Raw genomic sequence first — 15,042 nt, forward strand, 5'->3', positions numbered from 1 at the left:
TTCCTCTAGCCCAGGAATCTTAATTGAGCTTTAGATGTCTATCACAGCTTAAATCCCCATACAGGCCACCACATTTGTAATGTGACACCACTGGATAGGTCATTGGCAAGGCATGAGCCCAGGACCTCTGGATCTAAAACCATGAGCCTCTGCTGTCTGAGCTGGTAGGTCAGAACCAGTCACAGACTCATATACTTCTGTGTAGTTCAGCCACTGGAGTGGGACAGACAACCACACTGAAAGTGTGACTGACATGTCCACCCCCCTGCTATTGCAAGACTATTCCCTACAGAGTTACTAAGTACTCTTGTTCCCCTTTCTTGGTTTCTAACAGACTGACCTGTTGGTGATATTCATGTTGAGGAAAATAGTGATCTTTTTTTTAAAGCAAGCCTAGCTTTCTCTACTGGGTACAAGTTGGGTCAGAAGCTTTATTAATACCTCTGAAGCTTCAGACTTTCTTGAGCACAGGTTTGAACACTGCAGTTAATCTGAACCCAACAGACCAGAGCTATATTGAGTAGAGCTGGATGGAGAAAAGTAATTCCATGTCGTAGAGGATTTCAATATTTCAACAATCTGTTTTTGTTCCAAATAAGAACAAAAATAAAAAAATTTGAAATTATCTGCAAAAGGGAATAGAGCCCTGACTCAAAAGCAGTCTGCATGGCAGGGCTGCCCTGAGCTGTGGCCCCCTAGAAGCCCTGGGGTCCCTAGCAGGGCCAATTAGGCAGTCTGACCAGGAGCTGGGCAGGAGAACTGGTATATAATGATGTTTACAAGTGAAACCTGCCTGGCAGTTGGGGTTCTGTCTGAATCTTCCCTGGGTTCCATTTCTGCAAAACATGCTGATTTCCCTGAATTGGCAAGTTCTGATCGAAACAGTTTTTTCTTCAGAATTTTTCTGACCAACTTTAATATTGAACCTGGCCTTTTTTACTTTTGGTAAGCATCTGGCAGAAGAGTTACACTGAAAAAAGAGTGAAAGGCTGAAAATTATGGGAGTCGGGGGATCACCTGGCACTTGGGAGTGACTGGGGATAAAAGTCAGAGAAGTTGAGCAGAAAGGGAAGGATGGAGTGAGGCTCAAAGGGACATGATCTGGTTGGGTTAGGAAGAGGGGAAAGGGTGAAAAATAAACTAGAGAGAGAGAAAAGGGAGGGAGAAAATCTGTAAAGGTTTGGATAAGCATCTAAATTTATATACTACTGACAGTGAGATCTGTGCTTATATATAAGGCATATTAAGTCCATCTCACTAGCTCTTGTCAAACTAGAGTACCGCAAACCTTGTTAAATTTCACCTTCTATGTCCCTAGAGTTATAGATGCTCATCTGTTTCAACATCTGGAAAGCTGCTTGCAAGAAACCTAAATAGAATCCAAATGAAGAATACAACTTGCAATGAATATATTAGGGATACAGATTCAGCACACTCCTGACTCACTCCAGAATAATATTTCCCTGATTGTGGATGGCAAATCAAGTGTTTTGCTTACTTCAGTGCTAATTCTTGATCTCTAGAATTCGTGTGGTTTGGTGTAGATTACGAAGTCAGACTCTTTAGCACATATTTTTGTGTATTCACTGTATTATTAAATATATCCTTTAAAATTCAATTGAATCTTTTTGGTATTACAAGTGACTAATACAATAAAGGCCAAATGAACATTTCGTAGCACATCAAACTTCTTATCTTAAAAGAGAATAAGGCAACATGTTCTTGTTGCTGTTAATCATCATTTTACATGCACACACACACACACAGTGAGATGGCTTGATAAGACAGTAACTAGGAAAACAGCATTTTTGTCTCTCTCCTCAGGGGAAAGAAAAGAGAGCCTATCTCCTTATGTTTGTATTTCCATGACATACTTCAACAAAATGCATCCACTATAAGGGTTCTCATTGTCTAGCTGATCTGCCGGAGAAATCTCTGCAGCAAAAGCAGATCACTCTGATAAGATGAAGAGTTTGTCAAGAAAAAAAGGAGCTATTTGATTTATTTTAAGAGGCATGTCAACGTAATGATTCAGGGGACTTGCCTCTGGAGATGACCATTCTGTAAACTGCATTAACAATCCAGAGCCTCTATGAAATGAAAATAGTTTTGCATTATTCAGAATGTTTGTCCCAATAGATTTGCAAGAAACTGACCTGTGCTTATGTTTCCTATGTTGCATCTTTTAAAGATGTTCTTTGATTAATTCAGTTGAAAAGATGGAGGCCTCATGCACATGAATGTGTACTCTTGCTTGCTTATCACTGAGTCCTAGGTGCTCCATTTGTCACCGCCTTATCCTCTTCCCATTAACTGTCAGTCATTTTATCAGCCAGGGGGTAGGATGTTTACCCCAGCATCCCAGCAATCCTTCTCCATGAAATGACTGGGAAAACAAGAATAGCACATGCCCAATCCCCCAAGATCAAGGTGCATCAGCTATAGCGGGTCAGAAAATGGTGTTTGTTTTTGGGACAAAATTTTGACAAATACAAAAAAATGTTTTTGTCTAAAATTTTCACAGCAAATTTAGTATTTTTTAGTAAAAATTCAAATACAAATATTTTGGCTGAAAACTGAAATATTTCAGTTCAGAAACTCTGCCACCGTGCCATATGGGAGTTGTGGTTTAGTACCTCATGCTCCCACTCTCTTCTACAGGCTGGACTTCTGGGTCAGACTACATCTCCCATGTTACACCACTGTCTCTCACTTCTTAGAGAGGGGACTCCATGGCTGTGGTGCATCATGGGAGATTAAAGGGAAAGGATAGAGATATCCAAAAAAATATCTGAAGAGAAGAGTGAAACATTCCCAAACATGATAATCCCTTAGTGGAGCAGAATACCCTATGTATATTAGCTTGTGTCCATAAATGTTATCCTTGGACATTTACAGTATTCTAGAGAGCCTTTAGCTATGTTCTATTAAGCTATGTAGTTTTAATTTAGGATCTTGCTCTGATATCATTCCTCACGCTGAGTCCCACCTTACTCTGCAAGTAATCCCACTGATTTCAGGTGTACTGTCTGAGTAGTAAGATACTACAAAACTAAGGGTGGCAATATCTGGTCCTCGGCAATTTTGGCACAAAATATAGAGCTAGTCACATTATTCCTTGTATTTTTTTTATTTTGTTATTAGTTTGTCAAATACATTATTCACATATTGACAGGTTTCAGAGTAGCAGCCGTGTTAGTCTGTATTTGCAAAAAGAAAAGGAGTACTTCTGGCACCTTAGACACTAACCAATTTATTTGAACTACAGCTCACTTCATCGGATGCATTCAGTGGAAAATACAGTGAGGAGATTTATATACACACAGAACATGAAAAAATGGGTGTCTGATCACTCTCCTTACAGTAAAAAGAAAAGGAGTACTTGTGGCACCTTAGAGACTAACCAATTTATTTGAGCATGAGCTTTCGTGAGCTACAGCTCACTTCATCGGATGCATCTTTTTGACCTGGGAAGGCATGGGGAGGAGCCTGGGAGAATTTAGCACATTTGAAGCAGTGAGGATTTTGGCACAAGGGAGAAATGCACCTCTTCTTTTCCTCCCCCTTATGGGGAGCATCTGAGGATACTTGACATTTTTGGCAGAAAGCTTCAATTTTTCCACAAATTACACTCGTGGTCAACAATACAGCAACAAATTATCTACACCAAGATCCCATGGATTTGTGCACTATGTAAAAACAATTGATGAGATAAGATAGATAAGTTTAAAAACCCTGAAGTTATTTCAGTTTTATGCTGACACCACTAGTCAAAGCCTCCAAAACTCTTAAGTTTCATAGCCTGGTGCAGGCAGAGAGAAAGCCTGAGACTTCAGTTGCCAAGCAACTGTGATCCTCTCAGACAGCTGGAGTAAAACAAATTGGCTGGTGCCAAATGGCCTTTCACCACCTTCTTTAAAGTAAAATTAAAGTGAAAGAGTTACCTAGAAGAGGCCAAAAGTTATTAAAACTAATTGCTCTTTTAAAAGGACAGGCATGAGAAACTTTTATAATTTTGGGAACCTCTTGCAGTGGGGTAACTGTTCCTCAGCTAATGCCTCAGTGATTCATTCACTTTTTTTTCCTTCTGGGTTATAGCCAATTGCTGATTATAAAAGGCTGGTAAACACTTTCTATCCTCAAAAAGAAAAGGAGTACTTGTGGCACCTTAGAGACTAACCAATTTATTTGAGCATAAGCTTTCGTGAGCTACAGCTCACTTCATCGGATGCATCCAATGAAGTTGCATCCGATGAAGTGAGCTGTAGCTCACGAAAGCTTATGCTCAAATAAATTGGTTAGTCTCTAAGGTGCCACAAGTACTCCTTTTCTTTTTGCGAATACAGACTAACACGGCTGTTACTCTGAAAACTTTCTATCCTGCTTCTTAGCTTTTGAGCACTGTGAAAGAGGAACTTTTACAACACCCTATATTCAGTTGCCAGTTACATCCTGCAAGTCAGAGAGATTGACTTTTACCAATCAGAGACATCTCCCTAACTGCTACTGTATACCAGACCTATCTTCTATAGTCTGACAGAAGAACAATCTTAGTAACTCTAAACCCTAATAAGCTTAATATATACAATATAAGCAATAATCTCTTTTCTGATTTCTCTAGATAATATTGTAATAGCCCCACAATAGTCCCTTGTTGCATAATATAACTTCAGTTCATTTGCTTTATTTCTGAGGCTTTTGAGTGAGCTGATATCAAGGGTTTTTTGGAGTTTATTTTTCCTTTGATTCTAAATCATAAAAAACAAAAATCAAACTTGTCAGACCATTCACTCTTTTCTATTTAGACCCTGAACCTGCAATTGGATCTGCAAAGTTCTTCTTGAGTGGGTCCAGTTGCAGGTTTGGAGCTTTAGATTGTAAATTCTTTGGTGTAGAAACTGTGCCTGTTTTTTAACTTTTTTAACACCATAATTCCAACTTATGGTGCTGTTTGTTAACATTTGTTTGTTACTGGTAATAATATAATAATAATTATTTGCCATACACTGTCCTGTAGAAAGGTTTCTTACATCATTTTATATGCCACAGGAGCTCATTTATCATTTCAAGTAAATGTACAAATTCAGAGGCAATTGCCTCTAAAGCCTAGTGGAAAGTATGCAATATGGAAGCAGTGGTTTCTTATGAAGTTTGGTCACAAGTATGTTTCTCAAATAGGCAAATTTCAAAGGAAAAACACTGTGTTCTCGCTCCAGTCCAGTAACTGCCCTCAGCAGTCTTTCGGAAGTGGATCCACTTAAAATCACCTAAGTTTTACTTTCACTTATAAATCTGAATTGGGAGATAATCCATTTGTTCTACTTCAGTTTCTTAGATGAAAGTTAAACTTTTGAAGAACCCTAATTACCTGCAAAATGCATCAACTAGGAAGGAAGTGGAAGACTAGGATGGAGTTGGAGCGATTTAAAGGGAAAACTATTAAGTTAATTACTGTTATGAGCTAAGATGCCCTTTTTCAACGTTACTTTTGCAGCAGTTTCACATTCCACCAAAACATTGCAACTAGAGCTAAGTAGACATCAGAATTCCCATTCCATGGGAAATGTTGAAGTTGCAACATTTTTTTCATCCCAAATCAGGTTGAAGAGTCAAAATATTGACTTTTTCATTCATTGAAAATATCAGAAAAAAATGGATTCAGAAATGGTTGAAATGTTTTGTTTTGAGTCAGTTCAACATTCAGATTGCATTTTCTTATGGTACCACATTGCATCATTGGAGCTGTAGCACCTCATGCCCTCATTCTTCCCAATGAGCTGGACTCCCCATCTGAACTACATCTCCCATGATGCATTGTAGTCACATGACTCCCATGATGCATTATGTGGCACAGTCAGAGGTGATACCAATGTGCATCATGGGAGATGTAATATGGCCAGGAAAGCTGACCTATGAGGGACAATGGGGGCAAGAATCACTCAAACTACAGCTCTCATGAAGCTTTGCTGTACCATCAGGAGATGTAGTTTAAGGTTGAACTGACTCAAAACAAAACATTTCAGTTCAGTTCACAAAACAGAAATATTTTGTTGTTTTCCAATGGAAAACAAATGGAAAGTAATAAAAATTGCAATTTTTCCACAGAAATTTTCAATGTTGTGGAAAGTGCATTTTCCATTGAAAATTATTTTGACAGAAAATTCCTGACCAACTCTAATTGTGTTGCAAACTGCTATTTTAAGAGTATTCAGGTAAGTGGGGGATACCAGAAGAGCTCTGCTGAGCTAAGAGGCATGATTCATCATTGCCTTGTCGCCTTGCCAGGGAATAACTCTGTGCTGCCTTCACAGCAGGTCCCAGTGCAGTATGTGTTTCAGGCAAGCCCGGGATGAGCATTAATATTCATAACACGTTGCCAGCCGACTGGATCAAGGGCAGTCTACCCTAGTGGTCAGAGCAAGCATCATGCCTAGTGGCTAGGGTCAGAGACATAGTCAGGAGCCAAAACCAAGGGAAAAACATGAAGTTAGGAACTGGATACCAGAGCTGAGGGACAAGCCTAGAGCCACAGCTGAGGGTCAAACTGGAGGGCAGAAACTGGAGCAAACAGGTAACAGGCAACAAGGTCTACAGGGCAGGGGCAGGACAGAGGCAAAGCAGGAGTAGCAGGAACAAGGTAACGTAGGAGCAGGCACAGTAGTGATGGGTTATGAGCATCAAGAAGCCAGCAAGCTGTTGTTGCTGGCTCTGCAGCCAATCAGGCGGCATGGCTAATGAGGCAGCCTGCTACAGGCTAGCTCTATCGATGAGACAGCCTGGAGACTGGCTCTGCTGCAGGCCCTCATTGCTGACACAGGTGCATGCCCTCTTGTTCCTCAACTGAATTCATAATCCTTCGTTTGTAGATTCCTAATCATCCTCTTCTGCTGTTATATCACAAACATCAGATTATGACAACAAATTGGGAATTTGTAGCATAAGCAGTGACTATGATTTTAGGCCCAATACTGCTTCCACAGAAGTCAATGGAAATGTTTTTCTTTTTCTTTTGTGAAAGCAAATTTGAGGGCCTTATTATTTCATGTACCATGTGTCGGGTAACAGAATGAAAGGAGTCCATGTTTCTAAAACTAAACTACCTTTTATAATGAGAACTATTTACAGAGATGCTATCACTGAACCTGGCATTCAAACCATGGGTACACAGACTGACTCCCTGATTTATTCTCCAAATTGTTTACTTCTGCAATCTGTGTTCCTCCCTCCAAGTTTCTTGCAGTTGCTACACCTATGCTCCTACAAATGTTAAATGGAAAAGAAGTAAAGAAAAATGGGGGAAATTATTTCTAAAGAGGATATTTTTTAAAGTTCTCCATAAGATGTTAAAGAGCATTTCAAGCAATATGAGAGACTAACAGAAAGTCAGTCTCTGTCTAACATATGAACACAGGTCAATGGAATTTATACCCTCTCTTGCTACCTCAGAGTTTGGCCTGTAAAGATTAATGAATGAATGAGAGAGCTTCATCTCTTGGAAAATTAGTACAAGAGAATGGAGGTAAACAATAAATGATTACAAAAAAAGTGTCATGTTGTTATGTATTACTTAGTTAATTATTGTGAAACTGCCATCACTTTGTAACTTCAATCTTGTTAATATTAATTAATGTTTATAAAGCATCTTGAGGCACTGTATAAGTGCAAAATATTATTTGAGTTCTGACAGAGTGCTCTGTGCTGTACAGTCAGTTAAGAAGACTAATAGCCTCTGCCCCAAGCTTATAATGTAGTGCAGACTTCACACATGTAGAAAAAAGGATGGCAGCATAAATTTAAGGTAATGTAAGTATGACCTAATCCGCAAGGGATGGTGTGGTGATCTGTGTCACAATCTTCAAGGCAAAGAGAAAAAGTAAAGCGCTTAGTATCTAAGTGCTGCCTAAAAATACAGTATCAATTTTTTCAAAATTTGGCACCTAATTTGTACTCACACAACTGGAATGAGTGAAAATGGGCAATTGATGTATACAAATGGTTACTATATACATGCAGATACCAGCTCTTTTTCTGCCAATGCTCAGTTTGGATGCCCAGGAAAATGATAAAAGCAAAACACCCTATCACTTGTGGGTGAACACATTTTTTACAAAGGGATCAATCTATATCTGACCTATCAGTCCCCATCCTCAAAGGAAACCTGCACAACACCTTCAAAAGATGAGCCTGTCGTCTTCATTACTCTGCTAGACTAAGGCTGTGTATTCACTTGAGAGCTTACAGTGACATAGCTGTACCGATGCAACTGTGCCACTGTAAGATTTCATGTAGCCGCTTTATGCCAACAGGAGAGAGCTCTCCCATCAACATAATTAAACCACTCCCAATGGCAATAGCTCAGTTGGTGGGAGAAGTTTTATACTACTGCTTATGCCAGCAAAACTTATGTCGCTCAGAGGTGTGCTTTATTCACCCTGAAAAATCATGGACTGAACAGAGATACTGGATTTACGATTTATTACAACAATCTGTAACCCACTAACCCCCTCTTTTTGTCATTTGACTACAGAGGTGATAACAGGCCACTCTACCTTGAATTGTGCCTTACAATATATGCTAACTATTTATGCTAAACAATCTATTCCACCTTGCATTTTGCTGTAATGCTGGGAGTACCCTTCCCAGATCTGAAGAAAAGCTCTGTGTGGCTCAAATGTTTGTCTCTCTCCAGCAGAAGGTGGTCCAGTAAAATATATTACCTCACCCACCTCATCTCTCATAGAATCACAGAAATGTAAGGCTTAAGAGAGTTTAGCCCATCCACTGAGGCAGAACCAAATAAACGTAGACCATCCCTGACTGGTGTTTATCCAATCTGTTCCTAAAAGCCTCCACGGATGAGGATTCCACTACCTGCCTTGGAAGCCTATTCTAGAATTTAACTGCCCTTGTAGTTAAAAAGTTTTTCCTACTATCTAACCTAAACATCCCTTGCTACAGATTAAGCCCATTACTTCTTGTCCTACCTTCAGTGGACATGGAGAACAATTGAGCATTGTCCTCTTCATAACAGCCCCTAACATATTTGAAAACTATTATCAGATCCCCCTCGGTCTTCTTTTCTCAAAACTAAACATGCCCAGTTTTTTAACCTTTCCTTATAGGTCAGATGTGCTAAACCTTTTATCATTTTTGTTGCTCTGCTCAGATTCTCTCAGGTTTATCCATATCGTTCCTAAAGTGTGGCACCTGGAACTGGAGACAGCAGTCTAACTGAGGACTCCCCAGTGCTGAGCAGAGAGGTACAGTTACCTTCCATGTCTTACATATGACACTGCTGTTAATGCACTCCAGAATTATATTACTCTTTTTCACAGCTGCATCACATTGCTGACTCATATTCAATTTGTGATCCACTGTAACCCCCAGATCCTTTTCAGAAGTACTAACATATAGTCAGTGTTTCCCCTTTTTGTAGATCTGCGTTTGGTTTTTCCTTCCTAAGTGAAGTACTCTGTACTTGTCTTTACTGAATTTCATCTAGTTGATTTCAGACCAATTCTTCAATTTGTGAAGGTTGTTTTGAATTGTAATCATATCCTGCAAAGTGTTTGCAACCCCTTCCAGCTTGGTGTCATCCACAAATTTTATAAGCATACTCTCTATCCCATTATCCAAGTCATTAATGAAAATATTGAACAGTATCGGACCCAGGACCCACCCCTGTGAAATCCCACTAGATATACTTTCTACCGTCTTTCAACAAGTTGTGCACCCACCTTATAGTAATTTAATTTAGCCCACATTTCCCTAATTTGTTTATAAGACTATCAGGTGGGACTGTGTCAAAAGCCTTAGTAAAATCAAGATATATCATGTCCGCTGTCCCCCCACCCCTGTCCCCCGCCCTCCCAACCCACTAGGACAGTAACCCTGTCAAAGAAGAAAATTGGGTAGGTTTGGCATGTTTTTTTCTTGAAAAATCCATGTTAGCTATTCCTTATAACCCTATTATCTACTAGGGGCTTACAAATTAATAGTTTAATCATTTGTTCCCGTGTCTTTCAGGGCATCGAAATTAGGCTATAATTCCCCAGGTCCTTTGCTCCCTTTTTAAAGATAGATACTATGTTTGCTGTTCTGACATGTATGAGGCCTTTGGGCACAATGAAATGGGCAAATGTAAATTTGGTATCTCACTTAAACAATTTTCACTCAGACAAATAATGAGCCAGCTCTTCAGCTGTTGTAAATCATGATAGCTCCCCTGAAAATCCTGGGTATTGATGGAGGTACACTGATTTACACAAGCTGAGGATCTGATCCACTGTTTCATAGATTAAGACAAGGAGTCCTAAAATTCCCCCACTCCCAGAAAACTATATGTTACAAAGGTTTTATTTCTTCTTCTTTCTCTCATTTTCTGTCTTTATACGCCTTTACAACTGGAGAGTGGGCAGGCCAAAGAGAGGGGCCACACTCTTCCTCTTCTATCTGTTCTTTCTTTCGGTATTCCCTTTGGTTTTGCTAGCCAAATGTATCTTTTGTTCTTTGAGTGAAACAGCAAGAGTGACCTTTGTTCAAGAGTGGTCACCAAACATATTAGCACTGGTAACAGAAATGCAGTCTGAGATATTGCATCTGGAAGACAATTGAGATGTATTATTTGTTTATTCTGTTTTTCTTCACACAATTTTTATGATAAAATTGTCACAGTATTTGCCTTTCTTAAAATATTGCTTTTACCTTCAGGGATTCAGAGATCACAAACAAGGATTGCTAATGATAGATCTATCTTCTTTTTTTCCCTAGGAAGTCTCTTTATCCTTATGGATGTAAAATCTATCTGTCCTATATTTTCTTCCCAAGAGAAATGATCTTTTAACAAAGGTAATAAGTCTTCATACTTAGGATTTTCAAGTAGTCTGAATACTGTCAGATGCCTTACTCATGATTGATGGACCATTTTGCTGATTTTGTTTTGAAGAGTTTTGTTATTTTTTAGAATTGCTTGAGAACTTGCTGTATGCAGCAAGAATTTTGCATATTGAACACTTTGTCTTTGTAAATCTATATCTCAGAGCGAAGGTGTCTACTCTTTATTTTAATTGCAATTACTGGTCTTGTGTCTCTTTTACATAAGGGTCCCTTTATATATGTTGGCTGTGTAAAGGCACATTAAAGCAGGTGCAAATCTTGAAGGCACCTTTGCATTTCTAGCACAGCATTTCTAACGGGGACTTAAGATAAATGAGAGTAAGGCCTGGTCTACACTACCAGTTTATGTCGGATTTAGCAGCATTAAATCCAAATTAACTCTGCACCCGACCACACAACGAAGCCATTTTTTCGACATAAAGGGCTCTTAAAACCGATTTCTGCACTCCTCCCCAACGAGGGGATTAGCGCTGAAATTGACATCACCATTTTGAATTAGGGTTAGTGTGGACGCAATTCAAAGGTATTGGCCTCTGGGAGCTATCCCACAGAGCACCATTGTGACCGCTCTGGACAGCACTCTTAACTCAGATGCATTGGCCAGGTGTACAGGAAAAGTCCTGGGAACTTTTGAATCTCATTTCCTGTTTGGCCAGGCGAGCTCATCAGCACAGGTGAGCATGCAGAGCTCATCAGCACAGGTGACCATGCAGTCCCAGAATCGAAAAAGAGCTCCAGCATGGACCGAAGGGGAGATACTGGGTCTGATCGCTGTGTGGGGAGAGGAATCCGTGCTATCAGAACTATGTTCCAAAAGACGAAATGCCAAAACATTTCAAAAAATCTCAGAGACCATAAGGGACAGAGGCTACATCAGGGATGCAACACAGTGCCGCGTGAAACTTAAGGAGCTCAGACAAGCGTACCAGAAAAACAAAGAATCAAACGGATGCTCCGGGACAGAGCCCCAGACATGCCGCTTCTATGCTGAGCTGCATGTAATTCTAGGGGGGGCCGCTACCACTATCCCACCTCTGTCCGTGGACTCTGAGGATGGGATACTCTCTGCCATGGCTGAGGATTTTGCAGATGGGGAAGATGAGGAGGAGGACGAGCTTGGGGAGAGCACACAGCACACCGTTTTCCCCAACAGCCAGGATCTTTTTATCACCCTGACTGAAATACCCTCCCAATCCAATGAAGCCGGAGAAGGGACCTCTGGTGAGTGTACCTTTTTAAATATAATACATGTTATAAAAGCAAGCGTTTTTTAATGATTAAGTAGCCCTGAGGACTTGGAATGCATTTGTGGCCAGTACTGCTACTGGAAAAGTCCGTTAACATGTCTGGGGATGGAACGGAAATCGTCCAGGGACATCTCCATGAAGCTCTCCTGGAGGTACTCTAAAAGCCTTTGCAGAAGGTTTCTGGGGAGAGCAGCCTTATTCCGTCCTCCATGGTAGGACACTTTACCACACCCATGCTAGTAGCAAGTAATCTGGTATCACTGCATGACAAAGCCTGGCAGTGTATGGTCCCAGTGTTTGCTGGCATTCAAGCAACATCCATTCTTTATCTCTCTGTGTTATCCTCAGGAGAGTGATATCGTTCATGGTAACCTGGTTGAAAAAGGGGAATTTGATTAAGGGGACATTCAGAGGTGCCCGGTCCTACTGGGCTGTTTGCCTGTGGCTGAAAAGAAATCCTCCCCACAGTTATCCACACGGTTTGGGGGGGGGGGGGCATTGGTGCTAAGCTGTTAGCGTTTGGCTAGCAGGGATCTTCCCTGATACCAGCCACACGGTGGGGGAAGGGGAAAAGCGATCATCCCAGAGAATTGGATGGTGGGAGGGAGTTAGTTTGGTTTCTGCTGCTGCACATTAACAGGAAAACTGCAGCAGTAAATGGCCAGCTCAACGGGCTTTGCTTGGTATGGGAAAGGAGGGGGCTGCTGTTATGAAGGTTGCAGAAGCCGAAAGACTATGGCTTACCATGGCCGCCTGCAAGCCGAATTCTGTTGCCCGGCCCTCTAACACCGAAGCCACAGGCACTCAATATAAGATGCAAAATGCGACCTTGTACCAAAATCTCATGTGCTATGTAATGTGAATAGTGTTGTTCACCGTGAAAGAATATAGCCATTGTTCTGTAAAATGTATCTTTTTAAATACTTCACTCCCTTTTTTTCCTCCAGCAGCTGCAAATGTTTCAAGCTTCCCTCCTCCATCCCAGAGGCTATCTCAGATAAGGTGGCAAAAAAAACCGCACGCGCAATGACATGTTCTCTGAGCTCATGCAGTCGTCCGGCACTGACAGAGCTGTGTGGAGGGACACAATAGCAGAGTACAGGATGGTGGCCGATGAATGTGAGGAGAGGTGGCGGCAGGAAGATCAGAGGAGGCATGAGGAAACGTTGGGGATACTGCGGGATCAAACGGACATGCTCCGGCGTCTGGTGGAGGTTCAGGAACGGCAGCAGGATCACAGACTGCCACTGCAGCCCCTGCTTAACCACCCTCCCTCCTCCCCAAGTTCCATAGCCTCCCCACCCAGACGCTCAAGAACACGGGGTGGGAGGCTCTGGGCACCCAACCACTCCACCCCAGTGGACAGCCCAAGCAACAGAAGGCTGGCATTCAACAAGTTTTAAAGTGGCCTTTTCCTTCCCTCCTACCTTCCTCCCAGACCCCACCCGGGCTACCTTGTGAGTTATCTCCCTATTTTTATAATCAATTAATAAAGAATACATGTTTTTTAAACGATAGTGACTTTAATTCCTTTGCAAGCAAGCTGTGATCGAAGGTGGCAGGGCGGGTGGCTTACAGGGAATTAGAGTCAACCAAGGGGACGGGTTTTCATCAAGGAGGAACAAACAGAAGTGTCACACAGTAGCCTGGCCAGTCATGAAACTGGTTTTCAAAGCTTCTCTGATGCGCACCGCTTCCTTCTAACCGCCCTGGCATCTGGCTATGCGTATTCAGCGGCCAGGCGATTTGCATCAACCTCCCACCCCACCATAAACGTCTCCCCCTTACTCTCACAAAGATTGTGGAGCACACAACAAACAGCAATAACAATGGGAATATTGGTTTCGCTGAGGTCTGAGTGAGTCAGTAAACTGCGCCAGCGACCCCTTAAACGTCCAAATGCACACTCTACCACCATTCTGCACTTGCTCAGCCTATAGTTGAACAGCTCCTGACTACTGTCCAGGCTGCCTGTGTATGGCTTCATGAGCCAGGGCATTAAGGGGTAGGATGGGTCCCCAAGGATAACTATTGGCATTTCAACATCCCCAACAGTTATTTTCTGGTCTGGGAAGTAAATCCCTTCCTGCAGCCATTTAAACAGACCAGAGTTCCTGAAGATGGGAGCGTCATGAACCTTTCCCGGCCATCCCTCTTTTATGTTGGTGAAACGTCCCTTGTGATCCACCAGTGCTTGCAGCACCATTGAAAAGTGCCCCTTGCGGTTTATGTACTGGCTGCCCTGGTGGTCCGGTCCCAAGATAGGGATATGCGTTCCGTCTATAGCCCCACCACAGTTAGGGAATCCCATTGCAGCAAAGCCATCCACTATGACCTGCACATTTCCCAGAGTCACTACCTTTGATAGCAGCAGCTCAGTGATTGTGTTGGCTACTTGCATCACAGCAACCCCAAGAGTAGATTTGCCTACTCCAAATTGATTCCCGACTGACTGGTAGCTGTCTGGTGTTGCAAGCTTCCACAGGGCTATTGCCACTCGCTTCTCAACTGTGAGGGCTGCTCTCATCTTGGTATTCTTGCGCTTCAGGGCAGGGGAAAGCAAGTCACGAAGTTCCATGAAAGTGCCCTTACGCATGCGAAAGTTTCGCAACCACTGGGAATCATCCCAGACTTGCAACACTATGCGGTCCCACCACTCTGTGCTTGTTTCCCAGGCCCAGAATTGGTGTTTCATGGCATGAGCCTGCCCCATTAACACCATGGTCTCCAAATTGGGGGTGGGAATGTGATTTTAGAGAAAAGTGTGTTCAGGGCCTCATCGCTGCGCTGCCGTTGCCTCCTCGCTTGGTTTTTCAGGTGCTGGTTCTGCATACACTGCACAATAATGCGTGAGGTGTTTACAATGATCATAACTGCTGGGGTGAGCTGAACTGGCTCC

At 41.9% G+C, this 15,042-nt stretch overlaps 1 protein-coding gene across 1 annotated transcript; it reads left to right on the forward strand.

The window, feature by feature from the left end:
• The first annotated feature begins 11,603 nt into the window (after positions 1-11,603).
• On the forward strand, positions 11,604-13,557 carry LOC140908192 (uncharacterized). Its single transcript, XM_073335151.1, is given in 3 exon segments — positions 11,604-12,117; positions 13,091-13,158; positions 13,160-13,557. Coding segments are annotated over 3 exon segments (969 nt in total). The 3' UTR covers positions 13,547-13,557.
• Positions 13,558-15,042: the final 1,485 nt, after the last annotated feature.

Source organism: Lepidochelys kempii, chromosome 3, assembly GCF_965140265.1.
Source record: "Lepidochelys kempii isolate rLepKem1 chromosome 3, rLepKem1.hap2, whole genome shotgun sequence".
Classification (NCBI taxonomy): domain Eukaryota; kingdom Metazoa; phylum Chordata; order Testudines; family Cheloniidae; genus Lepidochelys; species Lepidochelys kempii.